Source organism: Procambarus clarkii, chromosome 22, assembly GCF_040958095.1.
Source record: "Procambarus clarkii isolate CNS0578487 chromosome 22, FALCON_Pclarkii_2.0, whole genome shotgun sequence".
Lineage (NCBI taxonomy): Eukaryota > Metazoa > Arthropoda > Malacostraca > Decapoda > Cambaridae > Procambarus > Procambarus clarkii.
In genome coordinates this window covers 30,263,659-30,283,038 of record NC_091171.1, presented here as the reverse complement: position 1 = coordinate 30,283,038, position 19,380 = coordinate 30,263,659, and the positions used below count along the sequence as shown (strand labels likewise).

General features: G+C 48.6%; 2 protein-coding genes across 2 annotated transcripts in view; one reads left to right on the top strand and one right to left on the bottom strand.

The window, feature by feature from the left end:
• The window catches only part of LOC123758464 (Smrter), a 730,161-nt gene that overhangs the window by 476,718 nt on the left and 234,063 nt on the right, over positions 1-19,380 (bottom strand). The gene's annotated exons all lie outside the window — the stretch shown is intronic.
• LOC123752246 (hornerin-like) overlaps positions 7,230-19,380 on the top strand; it is a 23,373-nt gene continuing 11,222 nt past the window's right edge. Inside the window, exons 1-3 of the mRNA XM_069329296.1 lie at positions 7,230-7,315; positions 15,756-16,027; positions 16,197-16,351. Coding sequence (XP_069185397.1) covers positions 7,230-7,315; positions 15,756-16,027; positions 16,197-16,351 — 513 coding nt within the window. The remainder of the gene's footprint in view (positions 7,316-15,755; positions 16,028-16,196; positions 16,352-19,380) is intronic.

The window sequence follows — 19,380 nt, the reverse complement described above, 5'->3', positions numbered from 1 at the left end:
TATACGCGCGCCACACACTGAATACAAGCCATCTCTCCCCCTGGTACCACAGCCTCACCTCCAGTACCACCAGTGGAATGGTACAAGGAACCACCAATGGAATGTGAGGGGGAAAGCTCTCCCTGTCCCAGAGCTTACCTCTGGCTTAAGGCACCTTGGCTTCAAGTCGGAGCACGAGTTGTTCTTTAATCCTCGAGGGAGCAACTTATGTTTACCAGCATTGGAAGAAAATAAATTAAGAGCAACTCAGGGTGGCAACACCAAGGTGCTTGTCACAAACGGGTCCTCACCGTCCGGCTCCACACCCCCCCACCGTCCGGCTCCACACCCCCCCACCGTCCGGCTCCACACCCCCCCACCGTCCGGCTCCACACCCCCCCCCCCCCCACCGTCCGGCTCCACACCCCCCCACCGTCCGGCTCCACACACCCCCACCGTCCGGCTCCACACCCCCCCACCGTCCGGCTCCACACCCCCCCCCCCCACCGTCCGGCTCCACACCCCCCCCACCGTCCGGCTCCACACCCCCCCCCCACCGTCCAGCTCCACACCCCCCCCACCGTCCGGCTCCACACCCCCCCCCACCGTCCGGCTCCACACACCCCCCACCGTCCGGCTCCACACACCCCCACCGTCCGGCTCCACACCCCCCCACCGTCCGGCTCCACACCCCCCCACCGTCCGGCTCCACACCCCCCACCGTCCGGCTCCACACCCCCCACCGTCCGGCTCCACACACCCCCCACCGTCCGGCTCCACACACCCCCACCGTCCGGCTCCACACCCCCCACCGTCCGGCTCCACACCCCCCCACCGTCCGGCTCCACACCCCCCCCCACCGTCCGGCTCCACACACCCCCACCGTCCGGCTCCACACCCCCCCCACCGTCCGGCTCCACACACCCCCACCGTCCGGCTCCACACACCCCCACCGTCCGGCTCCACACCCCCCCACCGTCCGGCTCCACACCCCCCCACCGTCCGGCTCCACACACCCCCACCGTCCGGCTCCACACACCCCCACCGTCCGGCTCCACACACCCCCACCGTCCGGCTCCACACACCCCCACCGTCCGGCTCCACACCCCCCCACCGTCCGGCTCCACACACCCCCACCGTCCGGCTCCACACACCCCCACCGTCCGGCTCCACACCCCCCCACCGTCCGGCTCCACACACCCCCACCGTCCGGCTCCACACCCCCCCACCGTCCGGCTCCACACACCCCCACCGTCCGGCTCCACACCCCCCACCGTCCGGCTCCACACCCCCCCACCGTCCGGCTCCACACACCCCCATCCACCGACTGACTTCACCACCTTCAACACCATCAAGCAGTAGACAATATTCAGGAATAATAAGTAAAATTGTCTACAGTAAGAATGTGCACAGAATGCCACAAGAAAGTAGATTATCAACAGAGTACCAGTGCCACCTCTCTTCTTCAGCCACACACAGTAAATGTGCCAATGTGACATTTAACCTCCCAATCCAAAAATTGGATTGGGAGATCCCCGTGTACTGGTTTCGTGACAAAGATGATATCTTCCCGAGTATCATGGCGATTCTGGAAAAAAAACCTCCAGCAGATATCAGATGAAAACTCCCCTGAATGCCTGTTTAGAAACTTCAAAAGCTTTCAAGCACAATGTACCCGACACCCCAGGATGACGCACATCTCAATGGAGTTGGGCTCAGCACCACAATCGTGTTCAACAAGTCAGTCCGAGGGAAGCAAAGAAAACGAGAACTCAAATCATTATAAATAGCTTGGGTACAAGTGACAGGATGAACAACCCAGCGGGTTTTCTTCCTATTGGGGAGTGTTGTACATTCTGCTATGGCGGTGTGTCCACTCACAAGATGAGTGGACATACCAATAAACTCGCCCCTCAGGGCAAAATTTAAATTTAAATTTATAAATAGCCTGTGTGTGTAAATATGGAATATCGGGAAGAACAGATGGAACATGCAAATAAAATAACCCCAGAAAGTGTAGAAATATTCTTAGTACAGGAAAATGTTCCAAAAAAATGCAAATTTTTCTACTCAGAACTCTATGAGAGTTCATTAAATAAAGAATGGTTCAACAATCTATAATTTTAAATTTAAATTTTGCCCCGAGGGGCGAGTTTATTGGGCAGCGCCACTCATCTTGTGAGTGAACATACCGCCATAGTGACAGTATTGGGCAGCACCACTCATCCTGAGAGTGGACACACCGCCATAGCAGAATGTACAACACTCCCCAATAGGAAGAAAACCCGCTGGGTTGTTCATCCTGTCACTTGTACCCAGACACAGCTGGGACTTGCTTAACTGTCTCAAGTGAACAACTCCTCAAACAAGAAGATTAACATTTATCAACCCTTAAAAGCTTACGTTATCTTGCGGGTGAAAACAAAATGCCACTATGAAAACAGACCTCTCTCTGCATTCAAGGAATTTGTTTTTTAACAAAAGGAAAACAAGAAGAATGGTTAAAAGTGTCAAGAATGCCACTAAATCCGTCAAATGCTGGAGAGGACATACAGTGGACCCCCCCTACCAATACCACGGATATTAACACCAATCAACAAATATAACATCATTCGTATTTCCCCAACATTCAGGGTAAGAAAATATGCAAATCAAACAAAGTCCACTTTATAGCTGGCCACCTACATGAGACAAAGGCAGTGTACTGCAGCGCTAATTGAAACTCGTACAAAAGATTACCATGATAATGATGTATGGATATTGGAGTACAATCCAATTGTACTCCAGGAAAGTGATATTTGACAGGAAACACAGGCTTCACTGATGACGCAACCCGTTTTCGGAAATTTAATAAGTCAATATTGACTTATTAAATACGTGCATAGGTGACATACTTAACATAATAGATACCCTTAAAAAGATTCATAGAAAACACCGACCTTACCTAACCTTGTTAGTATCTTAAGATAAGCATCTTATTGCTTCGTAATTACAATTATTACCTAACCTATAATAGGTATAGGTTACGTAATAATTGTAATTACGAAGCAATAAGATGCTTATCTTAACATACTAACAAGGTTAGGTAAGGTCGGTGTTTTCTATGAATCTTTTTAAGGGTATCTATTATGTTTAGTATATCACCTATGCACGTAGTTAATAAGTCAATATTGACTTTACGAATTTGCGAGAACGGGTTGGATGACACTAGGATTTTCATGAGAGCAGACAATATACCGAACACAGCAAACCTCCAACCTGAAAAATCAGATCTTTCAGTGGTCCACAGAACATGTTTAATAGCGGTAACTTCCAGCAACCTATGGGAAAACTTCTATGGGAAAAACGAAAATATAAAAATGGAAATCACATATAAAATGAAGTCAAATACGCCTAAGAACAAAAGAACAATGAAAAAGACTTGGGAGTAATCTTGTCGGGAGATCTTACATTTAGGGAACATGATGTATTTGCGATAGATACTTTGTCGATATGAAATACACCATATTTCACTTTGATGACGGGTTAGATAAGAAGAACCTTTCAAACAAGAGATGCCATACCAATGATGACGCTCTTTAAGACACTAGTGATCTCTAGGGTGGAATATTGCTGCACAATAACAGCCCCATTCAAAGCAGGAGAAAGTGTTGACCTGCAAGAGAGTAATAAGAGCCTTTACTGCTAGAATCCAGTTAAAACATCTAAGTTATTTGGACCGACAAAAATCTATTGTTAAAACTACAACAAGCTCTTGTTGTTTTAACAACAGCCTAATCCAATGGTGATTAATCACCATGGGATTAATCTTTATCTCATGGTGAGGATTAGTGCCCGTTGTTGTTTCTCTTGGTAAAGATAATAATCCTAATTCATTTTAAGTTTAGTTGCAATTTTTGGTAATAAGTTTTGAGGGCTGCTAACCTTCTTATATCTTGAGGTTATCTTGAGATGATTTCGGGGCTTTAGTGTCCCCGCGGCCCGGTCCTCGACCAGGCCTCCACCCCCAGGAAGCAGCCCGTGACAGCTGATTAGATAAAGAAGTCATGGAGTACATCAATACAGGAATTAGGGCGGGTTAACCTAAGCCTCTTGATGTCATTTAAAGCACTGATTTCAGTAACTCGATCACCCATAAACTGGATATTGAATTCACTCATGTAGATGTATGTGAGTATCCGAGGATACTCCTCGTGCCTTGGTCTTGCATCAATCCCAGCCCCTTCAAGCACTCCCTGAGGCACTAGAGCAAGAACGGGTGCAACAGTCTATCAGGAATCTAGTGTACAAGGCGCATGGTTTCTACATTTCTCACATTTGCGTCATAGCTGGGGCAATACCCTGCCACAACCTTGAGACTTTCAATGTTGACGACCCAGTCTCACTACAACCTGGTGGTACAGTGGGACCTGTACAGTCTGGCTATTACCTGGCGGTACAGTGGGACCTGTACAGTCTGGCTACAACCAGGTAGTACAGTGGGGCCTGTACAGTCTGGCTACAACCTGGTGGTACAGTGGGACCTGTACAGTCTGGCTACAACCTGGCGGTACAGTGGGACCTGTACAGTCTGGCTACAACCTGGCGGTACAGTGGGACCTGTACAGTCTGGCTACAACCTGGAGGCACAGTGGGACCTGTACAGTCTGGCTACAACCTGGCGGTACAGTGGGACCTGTACAGTCTGGCTACAACCTGGCGGTACAGTGGGACCTGAACAGTCTGGCTACAACCTGGCGGTACAGTGGGACCTGTACAGTCTGGCGGTACAGTGGGACCTGTACAGTCTGGCTACAACCTGGCGGTACAGTGGGTCCTGTACAGTCTGGCTACAACCTGGCGGTACAGTGGGACCTGTACAGTCTGGCTACAACCTGGCGGCACAGTGGGACCTGTACAGTCTGGCTACAACCTGGCGGTACAGTGGGACCTGTACAGTCTGGCTACAACCTGGCGGTACAGTGGGACCTGTACAGTCTGGCTACAACCTGGCGGTACAGTGGGACCTGTACAGTCTGGCTACAACCTGGCGGTACAGTGGGACCTGTACAGTCTGGCTACAACCTGGCGGTACAGTGGGACCTGTACAGTCTGGCTACAACCTGGTGGTACAGTGGGACCTGTACAGTCTGGCTACAACCTGTATTTGTTCTGGTTATTGAGGGGTGGGGAGAGAGAGCCATCATGCAGCTGAGTGTTGTGTTCAGCTCCTCCCTGCTTGGCTTGGCGCCGACTCAACAACATCTGTATTTTCTCTACCGAGATAACTAAACCTTGATTCTGACTTGGGTTTAATACGTAGTTAACTATTCTGGGTGCTGGCATCCCACTGGTATGGGATCACGATCAGCATAGTTAATGATGTGTTCGTCTGGGCCTCCTAGCCACGGAATTCAGGAGCACATTAACATATTAAACAAGGAAGGACTGAAACCACCTCCCTGTGGAGTGCCTGGCTCAAGTTCCACTCCTTTGCCCCTTGGAACAGTACAGGTGACTGTTAGATAAAGTATCCAACGTTAGATAAAGATACGTTAGATAAAGTATCCAACGAAGACGTCACCCATTCTGGCCAGCTCACTCAGAATGACATGCTGGTTCGCAATGTCAAAGGCTGACGTAAGATCTAGGAAAGTGGTTGCCTTCCATGCATTACCTTGGGGATGCCTTGCATTGGTTCTGAGAATCAATGTCTGCCACAGGTCGGTCTCTGACCAGACTGATGGACACGGCTGCTCGCATCTTGACATCACTGCCTGGTTGACCAGGTTTTCCTTTGGGGTGTTTGTCACGTTCCCTTTTGAACACCAAGAGGGAGGAAGAATGTTGATTTTCGGGCCCTTGATGTTGATAGAATTAATAGCTAACAGCTATTAATTCAAGAGCTAAGAGCTCGATTCTGCAGATACAAATAGTAAATACACACACGGGAGGGAAAAGGGGGGGGGGATGTTGGACGCCAGTTAGTCGCCCATGGACATACACACAGGGTGACCTAATACCCTCTTAAGCTAAACAACTTCATAAGTATCAACAACGTGTCAGCAGATTTGAATGCAATCTACTCTGCTGCAGACCACAGACCTCAGACACAGCCCGGGCATCAGAGCGTCTACACGCGCTCTCTTACACACTCTACAAGCTAGTTCGTGGCCCGTGTAGAAGATAGAAGATATATATATATATTTATAATAAAACTAAGAAAAAGCAGTGGACGTTTGGTACTCCAATTCCTGCCCACAACCTAATCATTCTACAACAACCCGACAGATGTAACAGGGAACCCAGTATTGCCTGGATCTGTCACTCATATATGGATACCATCACACACAAATATAACCCATCAAAATGAGACAGACATTGCAGCCAAATTAGCGTGTAACAAGGATGAAGTTGAATTAGATCTAGGTATCTCCATCTCTACTGTCAAATCTGTATTGGTCCAAACACTCAGGTCTGATAGGAAAGAAATTACAGACTCCCAACGACCTGAAAGCACTAGTATATAAAGCCATGATTTGTTCAGATCTGAAACCTATATTTATAGGCAGCACAAAACGTCGACCAGACTGTGCGACACAGTGGTTGCCAGGATCAGGTTGGGTTACCGTTACCTGTGGCAGGTGGCTGCAGGTGACAGATCTCCCAACTGCAAACTCTGTGAGCAGGAACTGCGGCACGATCTCCCACACTACATCACCGAATGCCCAGTTATTAGACCATTCAGACCCGTTAGCATGAGGTACCTGGAGCTTTGCAATTACTTTATTCACTCTCGTGTTCTTGAAGATATCCTCATATTATACCTAAAATTTGCCAGTGCAGGCTACTAAACATATGACCCTGGTTAGTTAGTTATGACTAACCATCCTGCGAGATGGGGACTTTTAGTATCACTGCTATCTTATTCACTCCTGTGTTGATGATATCCTCATAATGCACCCGGAGTCTGCCAGTGCAGACTACTTATCACATGTCTCTGTATGACTAACCATCCTGTGTGATGTTTTTTTTTTAGCATCACGTAGCTATAGCTTTTTTGACACACTGTACTCCCCCTTCATATAGTCTAGGGCAGCTGCATAAATGCAGATGTACCTAATATATTAATAAAAACAAATTACCCATGCAAAGGGGAAAGGAGGTAGGTAGGAGGGAAGAGGGGAAACATGGGAGTTGGGAAAAGAAGTGAGGTAGTGGGAGTGTGTCCCGAGCACAGCCGGGTAACCCTCCTAGTGTACTATTAGAGAATGTCTGTGTGTAATGTAGCGCGGCATGACAATGACAGTATTACAAACCACATAATCAAGTTGGCTAATGACACTCGAGATTTATGGTAAAGTGGGAAATGATAATGACATTGAAGTTTACAAAGAGATGTCTTGGGACAGGATTGCTGTAATGTAATGTCTGCAAACCAGACATTACATTACAGCAGATTAAGAAAACGACCTTGGAGTCAGAATCCATCATTCACTGAAACTTGCAGAAAGAGGAGGAACTGCAGTAAAAAAATAAAGCTAACTAAACCCTAGGAATAACATAACGAATATTTGACTTCATTGAAGAAGGTATTCAGCTGTATAAATCTCTGGTGTCCCCCCCCCCCCCACCTGGACTACTGTTTCCAGGGGCATGGAGACCTCATTTTCTGAAACAGACAGCAGCTTTGGAGAACGTTCAACACCAGGCAACAAAAATCATTCCAAAACTAAGTCCACTCTCGTACCAGGAACAGTTGAGTGGCCACGGGACTTACAGCACGGCAAACCAGACATGATAAAGCGGATCTCATCGAAACTTAAAATACTGAACAATTTGGAGGATATTTATCCAGACAAGTTCTTCCAAAGATCAGATTCAACACTAACGAGGAACAACGACGTCAGACTCAACAACCCCACAATGTAGAACTGACAACAGGAGATGATTTTCCACCCACAGGGTTATAAACCTATGGAACCGCCTACCCGCCGAACCGTAAATTCCAAAACATTGCTGAATTTAACAAACTAGAGAGAAACCATCAGTACAAATGGGGGAGACTTTTGACAAGCCACCGGCTTCCTGTACTCATCGAGGCCACTAGAGAAATAATAGCCCTCGATCTGAATTACTATCACTTATTTAATAATAATTCAGACTTTTAGTTAAGTGTGTCTACCAAATTAACTTGTGCTAAGTCTTGAATACGCCAACAGATGGATTTGTATTTAGACTTTAGTATCCCAGGCGACTGTCCCTGTCTCCCAGCATTATGGCCGTGTCCTCTGTCCCAGCACCGGGGGGGGGGGTGTTCCCGGTCCTCCCAACTTAGAATGTCTCCCCCTTTCCCAGCACCCGAGCACAGGGAGCGTGTCCCCTTTCCCAGCACCCGAGCACAGGGAGCGTGTCCCCTTTCCCAGCACCCGAGCACAGGGAGCGTGTCCCCTTTCCCAGCACAGGGGAATGTATGTGTGTGTGTGTGTGTGTGTCTTGTCCCAGCCCTCCCAGCGGTGGGAGAGTGCGTCTTCTCCCAGCGGTGGGAGAGTGCGTCTTCTCCCAGCCCTCCCAGCGGTGGGAGAGTGCGTCTTGTCCCAGCCCTCCCAGCGGTGGGAGAGTGCGTCTTCTCCCAGCCCTCCCAGCGGTGGGAGAGTGCGTCTTGTCCCAGCCCTCCCAGCGGTGGGAGAGTGCGTCTTCTCCCAGCCCTCCCAGCGGTGGGAGAGTGCGTCTTCTCCCAGCCCTCCCAGCGGTGGGACTGCGGGTAGAAGCGTTGATCTTTAATAAAGTTGCCTCAGTGCGTGATGATAACTGGCCATCGATCTTCACTCCGCCCCCGACCACTGAAACCCAGCCACTATCATGTACTCTCTCTCTCTCTCTCTCTCCCCCTTCCTCCTCTCCCTCTCTCCCCCTTCCTCCTCTCTCTCTCTCCCCCTTCCTCCTCTCCCTCTCTCCGTCCCTCACCAGTTCCGTACCACTGTGGGTCACCTCTCCTGCCTGCTCACTATTTTTACTTCGTAACTTTTTAAAGAGAGAAGAATTATTATGCCGGAGTTCATGGTTTGAATTTGTTTAGATAATTTTTGTTAACATAAAACAAAATTATGATTTATGTGATGAGGTTTTTAATATGAGGAATTATACAGTGAAAGTTGCTCCGATATTGTTCAAGAAAATAACTGGTATTTCAATATAACAAATGCATGATTTGAGCAGTGTTATATGAGGGAATATATTGTAAGTTGTATGATGGGATTGATCCTGTGTATACAAGTCACAGTGTTACTTGTTCATCCACCCAACTGTAAATCCATCCTTCTGAAGATGTATTATTGCCCTACAAGTTGGCTGCTGCTTCAGCATCACCGAGTCAGCCATCGCTCCAGCTGTCAGTAAGTTGGCTGCTGCTTCAGCCATTACCGAGTCAGCCATCGCTCCAGTGTCAGCAAGTTGGCTTGCTGCTTCAGCATCACCGAGTCAGCCATCGCTCCAGCGTCAGCAAGTTGGCTGCTGCTTCAAGCATCACCGAGTCAGCCATCGCTCCAGCCTCTGTGAATTCAAGGCATGCATATGCTTTAAAAATACAATAGATAACCTCTAGTGACATCTGTGACCCACAAACTTTGCCTTGAGTGGTCTGAGTCATCACAAAGTGGCTTGTTTGAAGCCACTGTAGATGAATGTACACAACCAAAAAGTTCATCAAGCAGATCGTCGAGGACGACGATGATAGCATCCCCAGCGATCTTGGGCACCTTGATGTGTGTGTTGGGTGCCTTGGTTGGGCATCTTGGTGTGTATGCCTAAGTTCTGTCAACTCATCTGCCTCCGAGAACAAGGCACTCATTGTACGCTAGTCTGAGGTGGTTGTCGACCCATGCACCAAGATCAGATGAGTTCGAGCCTCCGCCTATCACACGCGCGCACACCAGCTAGTTGCGTGCCTCCAGTATATATAAATATTAGATTTTATTATTGAAAGAAGAAAAGGTCAGAGGTATTTTGTTCTGCATTCCTTCCCACTGACAAGCAAACTACACCCAATCATTAACAGATGAGTTCAAGTTAAGTAAGATCATGCTGGATCAGATTGGTTGTGGCTATGTTAGGTTAGATTTGGTTAAGTTAGGTTTGATTATGTAAAGTTAGGTTCATTATGGTAATCTGTTTAAAATTTCCATTATTAACCCTACGGAATTAAACATCTGATTCAAGTGTTGGTGATCAAACATTTTGCTGATGTGGCTCTTTGTGCATGAAAAAGATCCTGTTTACATTTTCTGCATTCAAGCAGCACAAGGGCCCCTGGTTGCAGCATCCAGGTAGCAGCGCATCATGCAACATCCTAGAGTCCGTAACCATGACAACCGAGGCTCCAGGGGTCAACTTCCATTGCAGGACACACGTCTGGCCACGATTCCTTTCATCACCTGATGCTCCTATTCACCTAACAGTAAACAGACTCTCAAATCTTCCTGTCCCTGACACCCTGAAGTACAATTCCTTATACTCTCTCAACTACCGAATCAAAAAAAAAAAAAAACGCATATTTCTAATTCATGACTTTTTCCTTTCTAGACTCAGAAGGATTCATTTATAGCGCACACAGATAATATCTGCAGCCCTGAACTATTGATCTCAATGCAGTGTTCCTTAATCTCTAAACTCTACGGGACGTTCTCGTAAACAAAGGCTAATTCCTCCTCATTCTGACCTCTGGACCCCCTGGTACATGAATGAGAAATGTTTTGCACATGACTCATTGTTGATGACGATCGAATATTTTAGGAAACTGTGCTTGGCTCACATTCTTTATTTGAATCGCACCTCCATCAATGGTTTTGCTCTCTTCACAGACAGACAGACAGACAGACAGACAGACAGACAGCAGCAGCAGCGTGTCCTCATAAATATTGGCCAAGTGCGCATTATACAAATACATATAATTGTTAACGGAGCCTAAACACCAAACAATCAATTTTATGAGAGCGCCTTACGGAGGGGTGGGGGGGGGGGGGCGGCAGCGGCGGGAGCAGCAGCAGCAGCGGCGGCGGCGGCGGCAGCAGCAGAAGCGGCGGCGGCGGCAGCAGCAGCGGCGGCGGCGGCGGCGGCAGCAGCAGCAGCGGCGGCGGCGGCAGCAGCAGCGGCGGCGGCGGCAGCAGCAGCGGCGGCGGCGGCAGCAGCAGCAGCAGCGGCAGGGATGAGCAGAGCTGGAACTACGGAACTATTAAGAGAAAGCGCCAAGCCATTACGACTATATAGGAGAGCAGAGCTGGAAGACAAAGCTGAAACTGTGACACTAAAGCCTTGATGGGAAGCCAACCTGACCGCCCACACCAGCCGCCTCCAGCCTTCTGGTAACCCCAGATGAGGTCTCGTGGATTGCCAAAGTTTCGGTATCGACTCCAATTCTCGCATTAAACTGCTGGCTACCTGCGCCTTCTAGCACTCGGACGCAACAACACGGTTACAACTACCATAGTACAGAACGATTCGCAAAAGAAATGTGACAGGAACTGAAGAAAGAATTAAGATGCACAGAAATACTGATTTATACTATTACAAAAGTAGTATATAGTATATATCAATTTTTTAAGTTATAAATTCAACAACATTAAGGATCTACCTTCGTATCATTCCAATAATAATAATATAATCTACCTTGTCACCTAGATCAACCTAGCCTAACATTACCTATCCTAGACTAACCTAACATTACCTAAGGGATGAAGCAGATCGTTTATACATACTAAGATCTAGCCGTTATTATTCACTCATGCTGTACGCACCACCCACGTGTCGTGTTATTGCAACACATGATGCAATGCTTGTGATGACTGGCTGGACCCAGCATTACATATGCTGACTCCTCAAAACACCGGGAAAAACTGCTTCAGTCAGGTGGTCTTGTGAGCACCTCGGCCCCCCGGGCGGTGTCCGCCCATGGACCCGCCCATCCCAAAGACGCAATCAATATACTATTAGTATATAATATACTAAAATACTATTTGGGCGCATCCGATTCCACGATCGTCGTCGCCCCTAAATAAACACAACAATATACTATTTACTCGAAAATTGATATTTTTTCTATTACAAATTAATATTATTATATATGAGAGAATTGTGTGTATAGTTAGGCGTTGGTGTGGTTAGTGTGTTCAGGTTCTGTTAGCAGTTATTGATATTTGTATTGCGTCGGTGAAGTATTTACAGAAACGCAATTCGAACGGGAGGTATGAGTGAAGCACTGTCCGATTCTCCGAGAAATGTTCGAACGACCTCAGTTATGAGGCGTGTTTCCTCCTGTGAGAGTGAGCGAGTGAGAGACCCCATCTCACCTACCCCCTCTCTCAGTGAGAGACCCCATCTCACCTACCCCCTCTCTCAGTGAGAGACCCCATCTCACCTACCCCCTCTCTCAGTGAGAGACCCCATCTCACCTACCCCCTCTCTCAGTGAGAGACCCCATCTCACCTACCCCCTCTCTCAGTGAGAGACCCCCTCTCTCAGTGAGAGACCCCATCTCACCTACCCCCTCTCTCAGTGAGAGACCCCATCTCACCTACCCCCTCTCTCAGTGAGAGACCCCATCTCACCTACCCCCTCTCTCAGTGAGAGACCCCATCTCACCTACCCCCTCTCTCAGTGAGAGACCCCATCTCACCTACCCCCTCTCTCAGTGAGAGACCCCATCTCACCTACCCCCTCTCTCAGTGAGAGACCCCATCTCACCTACCCCCTCTCTCAGTGAGAGACCCCATCTCACCTACCCCCCCCCCCTCTCTCACACAAATCAGAAGACAAAACAAACCTTGAGAGCATAAACAGGAAGATAAAGAAAGAAAAACGAGGAGCAGGAGAAGAGACAGAAGCCCCTCAGTGACCGCCAAGGCCAGGAAGGAAGCCTCACCTGTAGCGGGAGAGGTGGCACCCGTCCCTCACCTGAGGGGAGGCACGGAGAGGGCAGGGGGAAGTGATGGAGGGAGAGGGGGGAAAAAGGGAGAGGGATTGAGGCAGAGGGAAAGGAAGAAGGATAGAAAAATGGAGAGGGGAAGAAAATGGAGATAAAGGGATATGGGAGAGGGAGAGAGTGCAGGTGTACAAGCATGTGTGTGTGTTGAGACGGACCAAGAGGTTGACAGGCGAGGTTCACTGGCAGGGATGAAGGGCTGGGGGTGGTGGTGGGTGGTGGTGGGGGGGGGGGGATCATCAGCTGGGGGAGTGTGGTGAGGGGCAGGTATCTAGTCCGGCCGCAGGGGAGGGGGGAGGGAGGGGATTAGAGAGCGATGGGGGTGGGGGTGGGGGGAGGAGGGATGGTAGTAAAAGTCATGCTTGGGTCCTCAAGCTAAATATGGTATCCAGACTATTTGTGAACCCCACCATCCTCCTCCCCCTCCTCATCCCCCCCCATCCTCCTCCTCCTCCCCCCCTCCTCCCCCTCCTCCTCCTCCCCCTCCTCGTATCACCAGAGCATCACGCGAACTCGTCCTGTTCGGTTTATTGAGGTCTCCGTATCCAGTTGCATCACCCATTCAGTTACTGGCCTCGCCCTCACCGAGTGATGAGAACACAGTTCTCCAGGGCTGTGAGGCCAGACCACCGTGTGTACTTTCCATATTGTGCAGAGTCGAACCACCTGTGTGTGAGTGTGCAGGGAGAGAGATAGGAGGAGCACAACGCGCACGCGCGCGCGCTGTCCTCCCAGCCAAGAGGACAGAGTCCGGGCTTTGGGTTATTTTTTCGTGAGTAAAGAGGATGGAGAGGCACAGGTAGAGGGAAAGTTAAGAATTGGGGAAAATGGTGAGAGTTATGATAGTAGGCGAGCTGTCCGCCTTGCTGACACGATGTGGGGTTACATACCTATTTGTACTCACTTAGTTGTGCTTGCGGGGGTTGAGCTCTGGCTCTTTGGACCGTCTCTCGACCATTTACTAACTAATCTGACACTGAAAAAGTTTCTTCTAATGTCTCTGTGGCTCATGTGGGTATTAAGTTTCCACCTGTGTCCCCTTGTTCGTGTGCCACCCGTGTTAAATAATACATCCTTGTCTACCCTGTCAATTCCCCTGATCCCAATTCATCCCCCTCTCATCACTTGTTAACTCCCCGTACAGGGTACGAATTACGTACCCTGTACGGGGTTACGTACCCTGTACGGGGTTACGTACCCTGTACGGGGTTACGTACCCTGTACGGGGTTACGTACCCTGTACGGGGTTACGTACCCTTACGTCCCTGCGTGTACTTACCTATCACTGTCTACGGGGGAGTGAGACGAGGTCTAGCTGTGTGTGTCCCGTCTACTGCCCTTGTACCTGTTGCGTTTCAACTTGACTACTCTGACCTATAAATGGTTGGTTATATCGGGCCTTAAAGTTGTGAATGGAGGTGGCTTCCACAACTTCCTCGTTCAGAGAGACACATTAATCACACTATCGTAATACATCAGTGAGAAAATCCGTAGCAGTGGTGATGAGAGTTCGAACCTGCGCTGTGCTTGGGAACACCCACCGCATAGGTTCGAACCCTCACTACGGCGCCTACGGATTCTCTCATCACTTGTTAAGGACGTACTCGTATCCAGCACGGGGAGTTAAGTCCCTTCGGCTCATTTGTGCTTCCAGCCTCCACCTGTGTCCTCTTGTCCTGCTTTTCTCTCAGTCTGTGGAGTCTATCCTTGTCCACCTTATCTAGTATGCTGTGATCATGTTCCCTCTGTTCCTGCTATCGTCTAGGGTTGCGGGGTTTAGTGACATTAGCAAATGGTCGTAGCTTAGCCGTTTTAGCTCTGGCGACAATCTTGTTGCAAACCTTTTTACTTTCTCAATTTTGACTTTATGGTTCACGAGGTGTGGATTCCATGCCTTCCAGAACTGGTCTAACAAGTGTTGTGTAGACTACTTGAGAACTCGCCCCTCGGGGCAAAATTTAAAAAAAAAAAAAAATTGAGAGCGTCTCTAAATCTTGAGGCATTTAAAATTTTAAGATAAATTTGGTGTCTGGCTGTTCAGTCTGTCCTCACACTTAATACACTGTAGATGTGACGTTATTGATCAGTGTGTTTATATTTACTGGGCATAAACATAAAGTTCTTTCTCACTATTAACCCCCCCCCAACCACCACACTCCATCAATCCCCCCCCCACACTCCATCACAACTTCCTCTCAACCCACCCACCTCATCACCCATGCCCCCACCTCCCCCTCCCCCCAGCATCTGTGGGGAAGTGCAAGATGCAGCATCAGCGGCCCCTTGGTTACCATGGCGACTGGCTTGAGATGCCAGGAGAGGGAGGGGGGGAAAGGCTATATAAGGAGTGTGGGGGGGGGGGGGAGGGAACCAGCCAGCGCCCCCCACAGTGTGTGTGTTGAGTACTCTATAACCCTGTCTATTGGAGCGACTGGTTCTCTAACCCTGTCCATTGGAGCGACTGGTTCTCTAACCCTGTCTATTGGAGCGACTGGTTCTCTAACCCTGTCCATTGGAGCGACTGGTTCTCTAACCCTGTCCATTGGAGCGACTGGTTCTCTAACCCTGTCTATTGAGAAAAATAAAATACACATAAATGTATACAAATACACAATGCGCCTGTGTCCACACAGACACAAATACACACACACATTAAATAATTGTACTTCATTAAAAATACATGCATTAAACTTTATCTAGCGTACAAATTAACGTTTTAATAAAAGGTCTAAAATTTGGTTGACAGTAATCGGGTCCCGCTATTGGAGGCAAATCAGTCACCGATTCCACAAGACGCGGCTTGAAAAACGATTTATGTTAGCCGTGTGAACCGCTGGATAGCGGGCGAGGCCACAGACAACATTGTTCGCCAGATCAGTGAAGAAAACCTCTTCTTTGAAAGTGACGGCAGCATACCTGATCAAAGGGGCTGTCAGCACCCGCCCAACATTAAAAATGACTTTCGAGACAGCAGAGCAGGCGGCCCAGGAAGCGGTGGAACGAGGCTTCAAATGCTTCGGCCTTACCTCCTCTTCAAACCAGATCACCATGGGAACAACTCCACAATACGCGACAGTGCTTCAAGTGGTTTACGTATGATCACTTCTCAAAGAAGTGCTCGGAGGCACCCATTACTACAAAGAATGCACCGCCACCACCAAGAAATGCACACACTGTGGTGAACACGCCGCCACCTCCCACTTCTCATCGAGGAGGAGGAATTGAAGAAAATTAAGAAAAATCCACCAACGACTATCCACAGGCCAGTCGCCGCTACTTTGGACTCTAAGTTCTGAACAGTTCCCAAGTCTGCCTACAGCTAGCCTGCCACCGACGACGCCAGTATGGACTGATCGTCAGCAACAAGACCCTCCAAGTCCAGGAACGACAACTGCCATCCAGAATATCCAACTTCAGGTAATCATTGAATATGCAGACACAGTTGCGAAGCAACATCACACCTTTTTCCTCAAAACACTGAACAGGCTTCTGGGGACAAACGGCATCGCTCCTGTTCTAATGCCGGTGACGGAGCGATAAAATGGAGCCAACCAGACCGACACTCCCCAGGTGACGACGACGATTACAATCACGCAGAGAGTGCTAACAGCATTTGAGCAGCGAGAGCCACACAACAAGAAGCAAGCAAGCACTCAGGATACTACTGAACTCTATTTCTCATCTCATGAAGAATCGACCACCGAGCAGGACACCACTGTCGACCTAAAAGCCCTAAAGGAATACAAAAATGGAGCGCCTTACTCCTGGCAGCCAAGACAGCAGAAGGCGCACTACCCTAATACTACAATGTGGCTTACCAGAGAGCACTAATGGAGCGCCGGAGGGGGGGGGGTGAAAATAAAGCATAGGCTATCCATGAGAAACTCAACATAAAAACCTAACCTAACCCATCTATCGTTGATGAAAAGTACCATGACGTCTACCCAGAGGTCATGGTACCTCTACCATGACGTCTACCCAGAGGTCATGGTACCTCTACCATGACGTCTACCCAGAGGTCATGGTACCTCTACCATGACGTCTACCCAGAGGTCATGGTACCTCTACCATGAGGTCTACCCAGAGGTCATGGTACCTCTACCATGACGTCTACCCAGAGGTCATGGTACCTCTACCATGACGTCTACCCAGAGGTCATGGTACCTCTACCATGAGGTCTACCCAGAGGTCATGGTACCTCTACCATGACGTCTACCCAGAGGTCATGGTACCTCTACCATGACGTCTACCCAGAGGTCATGGTACCTCTACCATGACGTCTACCCAGAGGTCATGGTACCTCTACCCAGAGGACGCAGGACACGCACGAAGCCAGACCAGCAAAAAGAAGAAAAGCCATAAAAAGTAAAGCAGCAGTCCCATGGAAAATTTGAGGCCAGGACTCTGAGCTGGTCCCAGGCCCTTGGAGCCCGGGCGTGATAGTGTGGAGTGTGGCCAGGACTCTGAGCTGGTCCCAGGCCCTTGGAGCCCGGGCGTGATAGTGTGGAGTGTGTGTGGTGCGCCTGATGACGCCTCACTGCCTTGATGGTCCTCCAGTTGCTGAGGGGCAAGCCCTGGCTCTAGTCTTTACGACTCTTCCTCTCCAGCTGTCCCCACTTCAAGTCTCTACCTTCCGGTAGATTTTCCTGTATTTTTTGTTCGTTTGTTGACAGAAATTAACGTTTTGTAAATGTTAAAAAACTAGTTGCGGTTTGACCTTTCAACAACCAATTAAAAATCTAGAGAAACGTTTCACGTTTGCTTGGTGTATGCTGGTTAGCAATGAATAAATTAACGAGCACAACAGTGGAAGAAAATTTACTTAGAAAAACCTACTACTTTTAATTACAACCCCCATTTGCTGTGGACTTGTATTCCCTCCACGTGCTATGGTCCTCTTCCCTCCTATGCTGTGGACACCCCCCCCCCATACACACGCTGTGGGGTCTCCACTCCCCCCCTCCCCTACATGCAGTGAACTACCACCAACATGAACCACTGTAAACACCCATCACCCAATTTCTTTCAGATCATCAGCCTATTTTATTTGATCCGTCAACCTATTTTTCAGACCCCCTGTCCTCCAATTTCCATCTCCATCTCCTGCCCGTCAATCTATTTCCCCTCAGGAGATATTTCTCGATCTCCTTCCCACTTTCTCCTCGCCATATCCTCTTAATATCTCTTCCTCTTCTTCACCTCCTTTTATCATGTTATTTTATATTCTAATTTATGTATGATATTAAAGATTGCAGCAACTGTGCAACTCTTAATATATTTTAATGATTTCTACCAAATCGCTAAAACTAGTGACGTTTTAGCACCAGTTCAAGCACTGTAATTTGACATTTCCTATGCATTGGTCTCGGTAGGTTAGGTGGGTTGCATGGGTTCGTACATTTATAGTTAGGTGAAACCTGTTTCATTTTACGTTTTCAGGTTCGACTAAAATGTTACAGTGTTCATTGTGACAAGTTGAGAGAACAGACTGACTAGTTAGGCAGAATTTTTATCTTTTAGTTGTGTCTTAAAGGGATTTTTTTCTAAATATTCATGTGTGTGTGTGTGTGTGTGAATGTGTGTGTGTGTGTGTGTGTGTGTGTGTGTGTGTGTGTGAATGTGTGTGTGAATGTGTGTGTGAATGTGTGTGTGAATGTGTGTGTGTGTGTGTGTGTGTGTGTGTGTGTGTGTGTGTGTGTGTGTGTGTGTGTGTGCGCGCGCGCGCGCGCTCACCTAGTTGTGTTTGCGGGGGTTGAGCTCTGGCTCTTTGGTCCCGCCTCTCAACCGTCAATCAACAGGTGTACAGGTTCCTGAGCCTATTGGGCTCTATCATATCTACACTTGAAACTGTGTATGGAGTCTGCCTCCACCACATCACTGCCTAGTGCATTCCATTTGTCAACCACTCTGACACTAAACAAGTTCCAAAATTCAACTGAGCCAAAAACGTGTCCATTGGGCACTCCAGGAGCCAATCCTGAGATGAAAAGAACTAGACCTACAGACATTGGCACTGGCCCTAGGCCTTCCTAATGCTGAGTGTGCCTTCCCCTTCTATAGTCGTTTTAACAATGAGAAGAGAATCCGTGGTATTTTATTCAGTCAAGGCCAACCCAAAACTCGACACCGCCCTGTTTCTCGCCTGACAGGTCGTCCAACAAAGGTCTGTTATTCTCTACACTGTTCCTATGGAACCTTAGGCCATCTGGAAGCTATTACTCTCTTAGTTATTAACTCTGTCATAACCCAGTCCTCTCCTTGTAGTCGGTGTCTGAGGCACCGTGAAGAACACTAGCGTATGGTGCCAGCCAGACTGGTGGCCCTCCGTGTGTTAACTGTCACTCATGATGGCTCTTACTGCCACAATAACAACAGGGTGCCAGGCCCTCCTAACACTCCAGCTGGAGCCCTCAGTGGAACCCCCTTCCAGGCAACTGTTACGAGGC